The following is a 17,349-nucleotide window of genomic DNA, read 5'->3' on the forward strand; positions in this document are numbered from 1 at the left end:
ACCAGCGTCCACATCTGAAATAAGACTGACCAGAAAGATCTAGAAGCCTAACCACCTTAAAGTACCAACTGGCAACAATGCTCATTAAGTTACAATGATAACTCTTGTTCATACATTTTAATATGCAGACATCTATGTTGATATATTTTAGTGTATATATTTCAGTATACATATATTTTGGTACATATATATTTTAGTGTATATGCATATGTGTACATATATACTTGATATATATTTATGCATAAATATATCATATATATTATATATAAAAATGTATACTTAAAATATGTATATATATATGTGTGTGTGTGTGTATATATATATGTATATATATATATATATATATATATATATATAAAATCACATTGCAAAGCTGTATTTTTGCTTTCTGGTGCAGTTACCTGAGCCAGAAGTCCAGGAATCATCTGAAACCCTTGCCCTTCCCCTATCACTCTCATTCAATCGAGTTGTCACATCCTAACTATTCCTAAATATTTCTCCGTTCTGGCTTCCAACTACTTTCCCCCCCTCTCCATTTTTTCCTTTTTCTCTACTTGTTCTTAAATTCTGTCCCTCTTTCCTACCCACAAATATCAGCTGTTTCACCCCTTGGTGGGGTACTTTTGTCCATGACCTGACCAATGTGTCCTCAACTCTAGCTTTGTTAAGTTTGAAGGATGGCTCTGACGAGTCGGGCCAACTAATTACCACTTGGTGACACCTTCCGGGACCAGCCCCCCCAACCTATCCTCAACTATCCACCAAGGATAAATTTATCACCTTCCCCTCTGAGCCAACACTGTACTGACTGTATATCTGTGTTACAGCTTATTACACTGTTTTTCCTTCTGAACTTGAAGGCATGGAAGGATCTTTCTCATCTTTATAAGCCCCAGGACCTAACCTGGTACCTGGTACAAAATAGGTGTTCGATAAATATCTTTCAAATAAACGAAAGAATGAATGAATGAATGAATTATACAAACTATTCTGAGGAGTGTACACAAGAAACTGAAGTAGAGAAAGGAATCTGATTTAGAACTAATATCATCATATAAAATTAAACACTAGAAAAATCAGTTCAGTCATTACACCAAAATATCTAAACCCTAACTTCATTTATGTCACTCTGAAGGAATTCCAATGGTCTCCATGGAAACCTCTGGTTCAGCAGTACAATTTACTCGATTGTTAAAATTTAGAGATAGAGGGACTTAAGAGAGTGCCTAAGACAATGCCTTGATTTTCACGTGTAAAGAAACCGTATTACATGTTTAAATGTCAGCCCCAGAACCTGAAGCTGTGACTCAGAATCCTGGGCCAGTGAGCCTTTGTTATGCCATGCCACTTCCCCAGTTAGAACGACGGGTCTTTATTTGGTCAGTCTGGTCAGATTAAAAAAGAAGAAACGGAGATGGCGAATTTGTTCTCATTCCTGTTGACACAAATGCTAACAAGGATAAAGATAATATCAAAAGAAAGTCTATAAAATTAAGGTTTGGGCAGAAAAAAACCAATAAAACTATCCCTAAAGACTGAAGTCTATCACCATTGATAGTGTACTGAAAGAAGGATGGGTGGTTAAAGATGTTTTAAAATGGAAAACAGACTTCCACAGATAATGAAAACCCCAGAGATAAAGTCTTAAAGTAACAGCCACACAGGACTTCTCTGGTGGCGCAGTGGTTAAGAATCCGCCTGCCAATACAGGGGACTCGGGTTCGATCCCTGGTCCAGGAAGATCCCACATGCCGCGGAGCAACTAAGCCTGTGCACCACAACTACTGACCCTGCAAACCACAACTACTGAGCCCATGCGCTGCAACTACTGAAGCCCGTACGCTCTAGAGCCCGTGCTCCTCAACAAGAGAAGCCACCACAATGAGAAGCCCACACACCACAACGAAGAATAGCCCCTGCTTGCCATGACTAGAGAAAGCTCATGCACAGCAACGAAGACCCAGTGCAGCAAAAATAAATAAATAAATAATAAATAAATAAATAAATAAATAAAAGTAACAGCCACATATTATATAGATACCTGGGAATATTCAGACAGGAACATCCAGAAACCATTAACAACTGATACAAAAATTTAAATAGGAAAGGACCTTACTGAGGACTACAATAAGGAAAAAAATATAAAACTCAACATATTGCATTGAATAGCCAAGAAATATTATTTCTTGTACTATGGAACAACAAAGGAAGAGAGAGGTTCCATTCGATTAGTCATTTAAAATGCTACCACAGAAAGCACTTCTCCAAGGAATAACTGTAGACCAGGCAGGACAAGAAAAAACAAATTAATAAGCTTTGCACATCTTTAATTTCTGTTTATATGACAGCTGATGCAAAACAAGGAAGTCATATTATAAGATTTCTCCCTGCAAATGTATTAATCGTCCTGCAATAATTTGGGGAATTAGGAAAAAATTGTTCATGGGTAATTATCTTAAAGATCAAAGCAAATGACACATTCAAGCAATCTTTTTATATATCTAGCATATCACAAGGCAAATCACTGCTGAAATCATGTAAATTACTCTCCTGACAGGAGAATTCTGAACTTCAGTTTACAGAGTGGTAAGCTGATATATTTAGTTCCAGTCATCAAATGGCATAGCTGTACTTAGATGGTCTGTGGTTAAGAATGCTGGAATGAGCACTACTAAGGTGTACAACTAGATGGATGATATTTGACAGGGAAATGTTTGACATCCATCTGCTATGACAACCCTCTTAGATAACACATGGAAGACCTGAAGGCAAAAACCTTCCCACCGTAAATCCTCATTGTCCGTTTTTTGGTGCAGTCTGTGGGCTTCTTGGAATATACTCAAGGACTTGCCCTGGAATGTGGCTGTATAGATTAGACATTGCATACAGACTACAATGTGAATGACGCCCCCTGGACTTGTGTGATACTGTAACACTAGTGGGTGCTGCGGAAGGACAGGCACCAGGTCTTTTTCACTCTTGAACCTCTGGACATTCTGTAAGGTTTTGTTAAATGAATGAATGAATGACCGAATATAATCATGTTGTGTAAGGGAGATCTTAGTGGGAAGGGGGCTGGCCCTGAGACTCTAGAGGTTCTTTTTCCCTCTGTGCCACCACCAACCAGCTAGTGTGAACAGCGTAACCAAGAATCTTCAGATTTGGGAGGCAGGGGTATAAAATGGCCATAAAACCTAATAAAACAAAAATATGAATTGATTTCACTGGGTTGCTAAGATTCTGAAACAGTTTCTAAATTAAACATGTTAGGATTAAAAATGACAAACAGATGAAAATTTTTATAGTTGATATAATAAAGTTTTTCAATTTGTTGAGTCTACATTAGGCTATGAATATATTCTGTCTTCAGAAGCAAACATGGTGAAAGCTAGCTGTCAAGGAAGAACCACTGAATTATCAATGAGAAAGAACAGAAATGCCTTGCCAAGCTCTACAGAAAATGCAATTATGTGAACATCTCATTCTTAGAATCTACTGTCTCCCATGCAAATACAGAGAAATATAAAATGCCATACCAAAGATGAACAATCCACACGTGTACAGGAAAACAGGAAGCTACTCGGATTCTGTCCTTAGTAATTACTAAGTGCCTGTCACAGACTATAATTAAGTTTTGTTTTATATTTTAATGGAATTTAAAGCAGGCTGTTTCTTGGCCACTGATAGGCTAGTTTAGTTAAGTTTGACTTTCTTTTTCAATTATTGTACTATTTCTTTTTTTGCCCAATGACATCCTTACCAATAGGAATCTAAGGACATTCCATTTGAAGAGCAAAATTGGAAAAAAAAAACCCAAATATCTAAGTTTATTAATTACATAATATAGTGTCTAAAATCAAGAAAGCTACTAGTATATTTAAGTTACATTAATTCACAGAGCAGAATACCAGTAAATGAAAATGTGATTCCTAACTAAAGTACATGCTAGATAATGCAGTGTCCTGAGGAATTAAATCACAAACGTCACAATAGCACAGAGGTCCCCACTTTCGTCCTTCAATGAACAGTATGAAGTAGACGCCCAAATCCCTTTACCAACAATGATGTTTATATAAGCCCCTAGCTTCTCTCAAATCACATTGTCATTCAATCATATCTTCCCTGTGCACGTAAGATAACAATCTACTTTTTCACCTTCATTGGATGAGAAACTTCATATTGACTGGAACATTTGTTGAAAGAGTTTCACTGATTGCTTTTGCTTGTTTTAATAGTAAGCTCATGTTGGATTCACACATTGCCATTGATCAGAGAACTACCTTCTGCAATCACTTCTTTCAATTCATGTAAAATTTTTATCTTTTAAAAAACTATCATTTCACATTCTATTCCTTTCCATCACTAGCTTATCAGAAAGTGCTTGGCTTTCTTTTCACATTTGTTTTCATAAATAAAGTTGTCATTACTACATTAACAGTTAAATGGTAAGGATTAAAAATTTCCACAACCACACTAAGAAGCTGGCAGTCAAGATGCTCCTGCCTGCACCATGCTGTTTGACTACCTCCCACCCATCAGGACTTGCAACTCAAATCTGTGGCCAAGCAAAGTCACAATTTTCTCTAGGACAAGAACCTTAGCAGTCAATTGGCCATAAGTAAAGCCACGAATATTAAATTATCAACAAGAGTAGGACATTCGGTAAAATGTACACAAACTTCCCCTCCCTCCCAAAAGTGACTGAAGTGTCAGTTAAGGAATAACTTTTTTTTTTTGTGGTATGCGGGCCTCTCACTGTTGTGGCCTCTCCCGTTGCGGAGCACAGGCTCTGGACGCGCAGGCTCAGCGGCCATGGCTCACGGGCCCAGCCACTCCGCGGCATGTGGGATCTTCCCAGACCGGGGCACGAACCCGTGTCCCCTGCATCGGCAGGCAGACTCTCAACCACTGCGCCACCAGGGAGGCCCAAGGAATAACATTTTAAACAAGGATAAAACAGATAGATGAGGACACACAAGAAGATGAGAGAGAATTTTTTTCATAAGTTGTGGATGAAGGTGTAGCAATCTAGGCAGACCATAGGCAGCTACAACTTCTCAAGTTATAGACAGAGTATTTACCTACAACAACTTAGAAAAGGCGCACGACTTGGATACATAAGTTCTAGAAAGTGTAAAGGTGAGTCTGACAACTGGAAATAGGGCGGAGGATTGAAAGTCTGTACAAAGCAATTGACCCATAGGCCCTCTCTGACCATCTCTCACCCCAACCCACCAGCAGGACACTGAGTGTTTATCCTCTGGAGAAATTAAATCCAAAAGCCGCCAAATTGAGGATAAAAGGTGAGAGCAGAGTGTGGCACAGAGCTGAAAAAGGGGAAATTAAGTAAAAAATGTGTTTAATGGGTCTGTGTATCTAATTGGCACCAACAGAAAAAGATACAATCAAAGCTCATTATCAAGCAATTTCAGAATACCAGGGATAGATATAAGAACCTAATACTTTCCAGGGAGAAAGTATGATGAGGCACACAAATGATTGCAAATCATTTTTCAGTAGCAATACTAGAAGCTCTAAAGAAGTAAGCAATACATTCAAAATTCTGAGGGGAAAAAAAACCCTCATTATATACTCAACCAAAGTTTATCAATCATGTGTGGGAGCAGAATAAAGATATGTTGAGAAAACTAAGAATTTGAACCTTATATTTCTAATACATTCTTTCTTAGGAAACTAAAGGAGGAAGACAAGGAATCCAGGAAACAAGGAATCTATAATCAGTAAAGGTAAGAAGGAAAATGAATCCAACCAGAACAGACTCTGATGAATTTACTACTTACAGAGGAGTAACAGAACTAATAAGACATATTGAAACACTAAGAGGCTAGCTAGCATAGCAACAGCAGGAAGTCATTACTTGCCTTAGAACTAAAAGCTGGGAATTCCCTGGAGGTCCAGTGGATAGGACTCCATACTCTCACTGCCGAGGGCCCAGGTTCAATCCCTGGTCAGGAAACTAAGATCCCACAAGCCATGTGGCACAGCCAAAAAAGCCCCCCCAAAACAAAAAAACTAAAAGCCATTATTGCCCCTAGGATCATAAAGGCCAAATGTTATGGAAATCTATTGACAGCTAGAGCCATGAAAATGTGCTTCCGCACAGAAGCTGTAGTTAGCCATTCCAAGAAGTATGGGTTAAAGCAGGGAAGAAGTAGGGATGAATATTCAATCCTCATACTTTTCCATTGCCTGAACTCGACTGGGAACCAGTAGCCAAGGCAGCTTGGAGGATGTATTCCCTAGGGGTCAGCCATCCAGGACATGGGGCAGGGAAGAAGAGGGTAGAGAACAGATTTGGAGGGAAACAGAGAACAACTAGCTTAGGACCTACAACAACAGGAGAGGGGGGAAACGGAAGTCCTAAGATGACAGATGTTCAGCTGTGCTAAGGCAAGAAATCAGAGAGCTGAGAGAGGAAAGTTTCAAGGAAAAGGTTGAGGGAGGGAGATGTCAACAAAATTAAATGGAATTGACAGGTTTGCTGATGTGCTTGAGCATTTGGAAAATATTTTCCATATATAATTGACAGATCTTTTATGACTATAAATAACAGTAGGGACAAAGACAACTAAACTAATAAAAAGCAGAGACAATCATAAAGTCCAGGAAAAACCAAAGGTTATACAAGAAAGAATACATAATCATGAATACTACTTGACTTCACCGTGAATAATATTAATATTTACATATTAATATTTCAAAATGTGATACAGATTCTATATTGGGAGAATGAGATGAAGGTGGAGTTGGGGGAAGGTTGATGGAAGAAAGTTAAATCTTTGTCTACTACACACCTAATTAGTAGCAATGTCTAAAATAGTAACTTAGAGATAGCAATATAAACAATTATTTAAGACATGTGGAGATAGATCCTAAAAGAGTTGAAAGTAGTAGTTACTTCTGAGAAATAGGATTAGAGGATGAGAATGAGTAAGGCAGGAGGTTACTACTTTTGTTATTGTTATTATTGTGGCAGCTATTAGTAACTAGTTATATCTGAAATAGGTTTAATTATCAAAATTTTCTGATTTGGAAACTGAAGATAAGGATAGTTAAGCGATTTGGTCAACTAAATTCACACAGGTAAGGAGTGGCAGAGCCTAATTTAGGCTTTCAACATATTTTCTACCATAACATGGCCTCCTTTATACAGCAAACCACTGTTAGTTACCATGATCAGAGAATCAATAGCTACATGAAAAAATACACAACTTGTAAAACATAAAAGGCACTAGTGAATATCCAATGCTCTCCAAACCTTGAGTACTAACATATATTTCCAAATTAAATGCATGTGCATGTGCACACACACACATAAGATGAGAACATCCTGGGCCAAAATTTCTCTCTAATTCTCTAGACATAGACAGTATGTGAATCTCCCTAAAACCAAATACAACAGCTTCTATTTCTTTGATATATTCTATAGCACCCTTGGATTGTATACTTTAATAGAAATACAAAATATTTAGCTTGGCTGGTTGATGTTCCAAAAGCCGAATAAGAACACTATTTTCAACATTTATGGAGTCATATATTTCTTAAAGAATTTCCGCATTTATCCATCTCTTGCAGCTATGAAGCAGTGAGGCAGCTAAGTATACCAAGAGCTATCTTAGTATCATGAAACTTAGTCATTGTGATTGGCTATTTAAAAATTATCCAAAAACCAGTTGTGGGTAACCAATTACTTCGCCAACTTTGATACAAGTGGGGGAATTTTTATTTGTTTAAAAAATATTTAGTAGTGGGGCTTCCATGGTGGCGCAGTGGTTGAGAGTCCGCCTGCCGATGCAGGGGACACGGGTTCGTGCCCTGATCCCGGAAGACCCCACATGCCGCGGAGCGGCTGGGCCCGCGAGCCATGGCCGCGGAGCCTGTGTGTCCGGAGCCTGTGCTCCGCAACGGGAGAGGCCACAGCAGTGAGAGGCCCGCGTACAGAAAAAAAAAAAAAAAAAAAAAAAAAAATATTTAGTAGTGAAAACTATATATACAATGTCTCATTTTATATGTTATGATTCAGCCAGCCCATCATTAACAAGTGACCAAACACATCCATTGAAAACACACATACACTCTCTCTCACAAACACACACTGATAAACAACATGGGATGTAATAACCATAACCACACTAAGCTTCTGATAGGATGAGAGAACCGGTTCCCTTCAGCATTCCAAAGCCATCACTGAATGTAGCACTGTGGCAGCCACTCCATAATGTCATAATAATCTAATATTAGAGAACTGTACTTTTGGAGATGATTTGTTATAAAGCAATGTAACAGAAGTTTTCCACAGGAATAGTTTGTAGCCAGCACTCCTTCGGTGTGAATTAAGCACTCAAATGCATTGTCTCTTCTGACTACTAGTATTTAGCAAATTATTGCTCCAGTGCTTTATGAGTAAGATGACCACATGTCACAGTTACATCCCTCTTTTACACCTATTGTCCTAGCAGAATTACTATTAACTCTAAAAAGTATCCTGGTATGGACAATATACTCTATGGTCATCGCAATTTTAAGGGACTTCAGTAGTGGGAGTGGCTCAGAAAGTACGGCTGCCACCAGGAGCTCAGCTTTTGTCCCCCAGACACCCTTCTGACTATCCCTCTTCTTTTGTCATGTTCCATTGCATTGTCAGTGGCTACACTGGCAAGTCATTTGGATCATGTATTATTTGAGCAGCTTTCAAGAGCTCTTAAAGAGTTGTTTCTTTTGAGAGTGACTAATTTGAATCCTCCTTGGTCTCATGACCTGATTAATTAGAATACGTTAAATAATGTTGATAGATGATTTTATGTAGCCCATGAACTCAAATTCTCATTTTTTATTAGCATTCTTTTTTAAATGGACACATTTGTTTTAGCAGAAGCGGTAAATGAGTAATGGTTAGAAGTTGTGAAAATACTTGCCAGTATAGATATTGGTCTCATGAAAATGTATTCAATCCAATGATTCATGTCTTAAGTTTATTTCAAAAAAACTCCACCCTGAATAAAATTATATAATGTAGACTATTGATGTGAGGAGAGAAAGCAGTCTGCAAGGCTGTTGTGTGAGGGAAAGCTACCCACTTTGTTTGAAATATGCAAAGGATCCAACATGACTCAGATCATAACCTAAATTCTCAAAGAGGTATTTTACTTATTTGTGTTTTGGAATCACTTTACTAGTAAAATAAAAAAACAACTGCTTATAAATCATCTTAAGAGATTATGTAATATGTTATAAGGAGCAAGGGCTTTGGAGTGGGTTAGCTCTGAGTTTGGATGTCAGCTCTATTTACTAACTATGACCTTTACTCTCTTATTTAGTCTCCCTGGGTTTTGTTTTCTTTCATTGTATCATAGAACAGTAGGTAAGTAATTAAAATGCATAAGAGGACTTAGAATACAGTTTGTGTTCAGTAAAAGTATCTGTTATTGGTACCATTGTTATTACTATTGCTTAAGACCATTTATGATTCTTTCTCTTAAAACACTGGTAAACAAGCCTGAGTCCTTAGGAAACTTTATTTTATTACATAAATTTCCTTGGTTCAGGAGAGATCATTACGGATGATGGCAGAACTCTACATTGCCAGAATGTATGATGATTAGGCTGATTTAATAAAATGCAATGCTAAATGGCCTTATAATACTCAATAAACAGGCAATTTCTTCTCTGATATATGCAAAATCAATTTTGATGCAGACGTTTTTCTATATATCAAGATTGGTATGGAAATTTTTTTCTAACCACCCAGCTGCTACAATGTTAAATAAATTAATTTTAATCTTAAATCAGAGATGTTATAGAGAAAAGGGTGATTTAATATGCAATCTCATTACATTTGACAGGTTTATTTATAAATGATTTGCCCCACATTTTGACAAGCACAGTTAATATGTTAATTAGCTTTGAAAAAGATGATGAAAGGGAGAGACTGACATGCTATCCTTCTTTACACACCATGTTGGGGAGCACTGGAATTGACACAAGGTGGTATCACTATATATTGTGCCCCCCCAAAGGCACCGTGATGATGAGATGTTTATTAGCTACAGATTAACTTAGTCACGATGCTAAAAATTAATCCCTTAAAATAATCCCAAGTGACCTTCTGCTTTAGAAAACAAATGCCATTCTAAACATATTTATGAGCTTCTATAAAGGAATGTAAGGCTTATTAAGAGCAATGACCTCGACAGCTAGAGCAGAACTCCTTGACAAGGGAGGAACTACACAGGTAAGCTCCTTTTCACATTTGCACTTCTCTTAATGTGGTTTTCAGTACTTGGTAAGCCTTTTTGGTTTAGAAGCTTAAAGATGATTTCCTATGCCTTGACTTTCAAAGAGTTATAAAATCCAAGAATTAAGGGAAGCTATACACGAGACAAAGTCCAATTTGATTCCTCTGCTTAAACCCTCCTTCACGGAGGCAGACAAAGGTGTCAAAAGCTATCTTTCTTGATGAGTTCTCAAATCGCACACTATATTCATACATCACCACCGTGCTGGAGACCTAAAGCAGTAAATCATAACAGGGAGAGCTCTGACTTCCATCACTTGGTGCCAATGTTAATGAGTAAGTGTCTTCATTAATATTTTTGTTGCCCGAAGCTATTTAAACAGAAAACTGGAAATTGTAACACTGTGTAGGGATCGTTAGTTTTTAGTTACTACCCTACTGCCCCAGGATGGTAAATGAACTGTAAAAATAGCCTGAAACCACTGCCACCTGCCTCCCTGCTATTGTCTATGGGTTAATATTTGCACTTCTCTTTGGTGCAGCTGAGCCATGACTCAATTATAGTCCCATTTCTAGATCTTTGAATACCCAGCATCAAGGTCACTAATTATGCAAAAATCATTGCCCTGTGAACTTTTCTCTAACTGGAAGAATACATACGTTTTACCTGACTTATAGGAAAATAACAAAATGGCTTTTAGAAAATGGCTTGGAATGAAAGCAGATTCAGAGTAACAGGCATAGCATAGACATAACTCAGATTTTAGGGCTTAGAAATGTAGAGCCAATAAGCATGGGAAACTGCTCCAACATAACACATTTACTATTTGCTTTTGGCAATGAATAATCTTGGCATGCAGACAAAAGAGCATTTGGGGTCTATTATTTTATATCAGTTTTCCTCCCTTCCACTGAAATAACCATCTTCTTCTTATGCTTCATTATGTGTCTGCTTATAGCAAATTGGCAGAAAGCAACCAAGCCTTCTTCCTTAAGAGAATGGACACCAACAAGCACATACATGTCACAGAAAGGTTGGGGGGCAGGGCGAGTGGAGAGGCACAGACTGGAAGTCAAACACTATATATCACAAACAGACATATTAGCAAGTCCCAATCCATGTGGTTCTCTGTACTTTAAAGAGCATTTTCAAAGGTTTGGGAAAAATTAGCCACTAGTGTATAAAAAATAGTTTCTCCTCATTCTGAGGGTAGAGTCTTAACTGCACTGCCAAGCAACTAAGACAAAACTGGCTCCAAGCCACAAATATTTCCAAACTATGTTCTATTAGCAGAGTCCTTAACTGACCTCACTGAAAAACAATCTAGAATTTCCATTCTCAAAACGTAGAGAAAAACACTCTATAACTCATACAGATCTACACCACATAAAAATAAATATATCCACGTGTACACAAAATGTTGCATATATTTTCAGTGGCTTTACAGATGCCCAAATCCCATTCCTAAGGGGTTGTTGGAATCTAAATTAAGTAAATCTACACTGTACCTTACATCACAAGGAACTTGATTATTTTCTCTCCATAAAATGTTTGGATCACGGCTTCCCTGGTGGCACAGTGGTTAAGAATCCGCCTGCCAATGCAGGTGACATGGGTTCAAGCCCTGGTCTGAGAAGATCCCACATGCCACGGAGCAACTAAGCCCGTGCACCACAACTACTGAGCCTGCGCTCTAGAGCCCATGAGTCACAACTACTGAGCCCACATGCCACAGCTACTGAAGCCTGCTCGCCTAGAGCCTGTGCTCTGCAACAAGAGAAGCCACCGCAACGAGAAGCCTGCGCACCACAATGAAGAGTAGCCCCCGCTCGCTGCAACTAGAGAAAGCCCGCACACAGCAACGAAGACCTAACGCAGACAAAAAGAAAGAAAAGAACGAAGGAAGAAAGGGAGGGAGAGAGGAAGGGAGGGAGGGAGGAAGGAAGGAAGAAAGAAAGTTTGGATAAAAAATATCAGGAAAGAAGCCAAGCCTCATCACAGCCTAATTTACTAAAAGTCAAGATTATTTAGGGTAGAGCAGTGAAGTAAGTACAGGGCAAGAAGATAAATGACACATGCTGAAGCTTTACTGAGGTCATAAACATTATGGGAACATGTAGCTGAATTCTGTATGTAGGGCATCATCATTCATGGAAGATGATTCATGCTATCAAATAGCCATGTGCTATGTGAACTGTTTTACTCTGAACACAATTGTGTGTCTAGAAAAGGGATTTTTCTATTAATAAATGACCTTTTCAACATTCACTATTAAGCCTTTCTGATTGCTAAAAAGAAGGTTATTCCCTTATTTGATTTAGATCACACTAGACTGGAAACTCATCATACTTTATCATTAATAATAATTACACATTAAACCTTGCCAGTCTTTGGGCCTCCTATAATAGATTTTTAAGTTTTGCTAAACCACTGTGTAAAACTGTGACTCTATTGAAATTAAACTTACTCTGATATTTTTAAAAAGTAATCATTTTATTTCATTTTGCATAATTGGTACCAACAGTCTTCAGGGGTATACTGTACCAAATTTAGTACCTTATAGTCACAGCAAAATTTTCAGACCACTTATCTGATTTCTGTTGTGAATTTAAACATGCTCCTACAACTTCCAACCCATACTGCTGTTTGGAGATATATATTTCCTTGTTATAAAATAAATCTACCAATTAAGACCCTTAGGGAGAAAAATCACCAAACTGACAGCTAGAAAAATGTCTCTGCCCCTGTCCATCAAGAACCATTAGCAGACACCATCTGTAAGGGAGTCCCTGATTAGGGAACATTCCCAATTATGTTTTCAAAAACTCCAGTGGTATTGCCACACACAGGCCAACACTCCAGCACCATTAATCTTCATTCAGACTGTTAGGATGTTTGTCTAGGCTTGACCCAGACCAAGCACTATAGATAAATTAGCTAGAGTAAAGCTTCCATTTCTCACCACATGTCAAGGCAGGTGGAATATTCTGTCGAGCCCAGGAGGACATCTGGAGGTCTGTACCACAAGGTAACCACTTCATTGGAGTATGTGTGGCTAGGGACGGATTTTGCTCTTGCAAGACCTGTGGGTTACAGGAAACATAAAGAAGTTTAATAGGCATTAATAAAACAAGGGAATTTAAATTTGAATGTTCACAGTTTTAAAAGGTCAAATGTTATATTATAATACAGAATCACGAATGCAATGTCAAGGTTACTAGAAAGGTTGGGGAAAGCATATTGTGGTCTACCTGTTTCAAATACATGCTAATAACCAATAAATCATTTATATTTGCTAATATAGCACCAAGAATCTAAAAAAAAGTATCCCAGGAGAGTAAACAAATGATTCATAAACCATTTGATACTATGCAGAAGCTTAGAAATCTCCTGGACTTTCCAAAGAATGTCTCATGGTACTTTAGTTCGGAGAGTTACAAATAAGTGTGATAAGGAAAAGTCCCAAGGTCAAATACCTTTGAGAAAAGATGGTTTAAAAAGTAAAACAGGTTTCCATACTATGAGACTTCTCAGTGCCCTTAATTTTTCTAATGTGTACGGTGAATTTGAAAGATGAGAATATGACTCTTTTCTCAAGGGTTTTTCCAAAACTTCTTTTGGTTTCAGGGTTCTGTCAAACACTCACTAAGAAATGCTTATTCAGGAGGTTCATTTGAAAACCACATAAATAAATAATTATAAAGGAACAGTTAAATAAATCTGGTATGTGGAAATGATGAGATACCATATAATAAATTAAATTGTTTTCTAAGAATGTTTAAAAATTGGGAAAGTGGTCACAATAAAATGTTAAGTGATAAATTACATGCAGTTTGACCTCACAACCATAAATATTTATGCACTGAAAAAAGACTGGTGGAAAATATATTTGAATAACCTTAGTGGTTAGTTCTGGAATACAAGATTATCTGGTTTTTTAAGTCAGTAAGTTTTTCTGAGCTTTTTCCAAGTTTTCTACAATTAATACATAATTCCTTTAAAAAACACAAAATCTATAGATGTTATTAAGAGAAAAAATCTGTGATAGCTTTCTATCTGGGTATGTTCATTAATGACAAGTGTAAAGTATTATTTATCACTGTGATGCTCAAAGCGAATAAACATTTTTACAGTGAACCTACCATAACATATTTATTTTAACGTTTTGATTATTTAAATTTTTATGTAGTACTAAGGAACATAACTTTTCTCAGTTTATTAAACACTTGGTATTCCCTTTACTGTATTATATGTAAATGTTAAAATTAATAGAGCATCTGGTGAGAAGATGAATTTCTAATTAGTTCAACTATGGTTACAATAACTCAATTTTTCCTACCATGCAGTTTTTATAACAACACAATGGCATATTATAAATTGACTAATGTTTATAAGTATTCCATATTAAAATGTACAGATTATACACACACAAACATACCTACACATGTACTGTCCCTAACTTTTCTGCATATGAATAGAATAACTATTTCTGATAACAGGTTTCCATAATAACCTCTACTCCTTTTCTCTGCAAGGTCTTATCCTACCTCAAAGCATGCAAAACTGAACAACAGATAAAACAGTAAAGTGTTTCCAGAGTTTAGTAATCCCATCAAAAGGTTTAGTTCCTCAAATGAGCATGTTTCTCGATAGACTAAAGAGCTAATAAGCTAACAAGTCCTGAAGTAGGTTCGGACTTGTTCCATATGCTGTTGTCAAGGCAAATGGGATGCCAAAAACATTCAGGCTGGATTCCCTTGGTTTTGCCAAGTCCCTGTTGACAGAAAGCTAGGCCAGAGGGATAGGAGAAGTTAAGAATCTGAGATTTTCTTTGACAGCTCAGAGGACCAGACTGGTTATAGAAAATTGTGATACCCCCAGTTTTAAAGGGAGAACCAGACCTCAAAATTACCTAGAAATAGTATAAATCTAAATAATGATATGTGACTTCAGGTCAGTTATGCCCACTCTGAATATAAGTTTGTAAAACTGATTAAATATTTCTGAAAAATATAAATAGAAAAAGCTCTTCATCTACATTATTTTTCTCCATCTCATGTTTCAGTCAAGGACTGCCCAAACTCCATTCACTTGGGTCACACAACTGCCCAAATCAACAATGAAAACGAGTTTTCAATATCTAACTCTTCAATGTGTTAAGACAGTTTCTTAAAGTGGTTTGCATGTAAATGTGTCATATTGAAGCATGTTATTATATTATTAAGATACATTCTTCTGTATCACTTGAGAAAAACTCTTTCACATCTCACTTTAATACAGTCAATTAAAACATAATCTTGTAGAGAGTGTCCTGTATATTGTTAAACAAAAGGTTTTTACCCTAAAAATATTTCTCTTCAGCTAAAAAGATAAATAAATCCCAAAACCTTTCAGGGAGGGAGCACATTATTAAAACAATGACTCAAAAGAAAAAAAAGTATACCTTGAAGTAGAAATGTACAACTGCATTTTAAAATAAATATATTTAGTAAAGATATTGTTATGTATTTATACAGTTCATGCATCAAAACATGCTCACTATGCAAAGTTTATTAAACTGCATCCTCTGGCTGAAGGAAAACTGTAGGACAGGATTAATTAGCACAGCATGTGTGAAAGCTTTCTTTCTCTGTTCCTTGTCAGTTGCCATGGTTACACTACAGGAAGAGAGCTACAATACCTTCTAAAAAGGATGAAGTTCATGGGTTATTATCAAAACTTCTTATATTAATGTTCAGTTTGAATTAAGAGTCAAAAAGCAAAGTGAAATGCTAACTAGATGAGTATAGGTTATTTATACACTGCTGCTTTGGCTGAGTGTGTACATATGAAAGGGTGCATGTTCCTTAGGGCACCTAAAATGGCTTGCCTAACGATTCAGAGTATCCAACTTGAAGATGTTACCACTTCTAACTAAGGAAAGACCCTAAGAGCGGAGTAAAAAATCCTATCATTCAAGCCCTCTTGCCAATTATTCAAAGTTGGACAACCTTGATTCTAGCTAGCATAGTAGAATCTTAGATTTCCAGAAGAGTTAAGAAGCTTTACAGGTATGCTCTTACCCAAGGAAAGAATTCCTTTTCATATCTCTATAAGATGGTCTAACTTTTGCTGCCATCCTGAGCCTGGTTCTAACCTCTGGCAGGGACACAAAGTAAATCATGTGACAGTTCTTCCAACATTTGCCTTCAGAAGACCAGCCCTTCAGCGCCAACCAATGGAGATTCTTCAGACCTTATCTTAAAAGTTCTCTCAGCTGCAATGGATACAGTTGACCACTCCCATTCTTCTAAATTTACTCCCTTGACTTCTTAGTTATGGAAGAGATAATAGGAGTGACTTGGTCTGCTTCTGGAATCTTCCTCTATCTGCCCCATAACTGCTGGACTTGTCTAGAGTTATATATTTAAACCAGTGCTTTCTAAATGTATACACTCTGTGGGTAACTGTGGCTAATGCTATGTTTTAACTGTCATCCCTAGGTGACTTCTCTTAAGATTTTATCTCCAGCTCATACTTGTCTGTGGGCTCCAGATCTGGGTCTACCCAATTCCTCTCTAGACATAGGGATGAGGATGTCCTACAGGCACTAACCACAAGTTACAACCACTAACCACTGGACCCCAACCACAAGTCTCTATGGCCAATTGCATTGTTAATACAGGGAATATGCTGTGAGTCCAGGGTTAAATGCAATTTACTAATAAACTGTTTTAGGTTCCCCAAACAGTAAAAGTTCTTTTAGCTGTACACTCATGTTCATTAGATTCCTATTCTATGCACATCTAATTATTCTTTCAAATTCTAATGCATCCTTTTTGCAGGCAGTAACATTGGTTGGAGACTTGAGTTATCCCTCTGACACTATGGAGAAAATTGCTAAAACTAGCATTGGGGTCCAAGAATACTAATTCCCATATCTTTGCTTTGACTAAGGAATTGAGGAAGAACTGGCAACACTGACTTGTTTCTTTTGAATTAAGTAGAATAATGGCAAAAGGTAGACGGACTTGCGAAAGCCAACTAAAATACAATATAAAGGAATATCTCTCACCACTTCCGTCTTTCCAGAGGATGTGCCACTGTTCTGTGC

At 37.3% G+C, this 17,349-nt stretch overlaps 1 protein-coding gene across 4 annotated transcripts in view; it reads right to left on the reverse strand.

The window, feature by feature from the left end:
• Positions 1-17,349, reverse strand: part of CDK14 (cyclin dependent kinase 14) — a 614,965-nt gene that overhangs the window by 228,109 nt on the left and 369,507 nt on the right. For all 4 annotated transcript variants that reach the window (XM_060108929.1, XM_060108927.1, XM_060108930.1 and 1 more), the window contains one exon: positions 13,219-13,339. In XM_060108929.1, coding sequence (XP_059964912.1) covers positions 13,219-13,339 — 121 coding nt within the window. The remainder of the gene's footprint in view (positions 1-13,218; positions 13,340-17,349) is intronic.

The sequence above is a fragment of the Mesoplodon densirostris genome, chromosome 9 (genome assembly GCF_025265405.1).
Source record: "Mesoplodon densirostris isolate mMesDen1 chromosome 9, mMesDen1 primary haplotype, whole genome shotgun sequence".
NCBI lineage: Eukaryota > Metazoa > Chordata > Mammalia > Artiodactyla > Ziphiidae > Mesoplodon > Mesoplodon densirostris.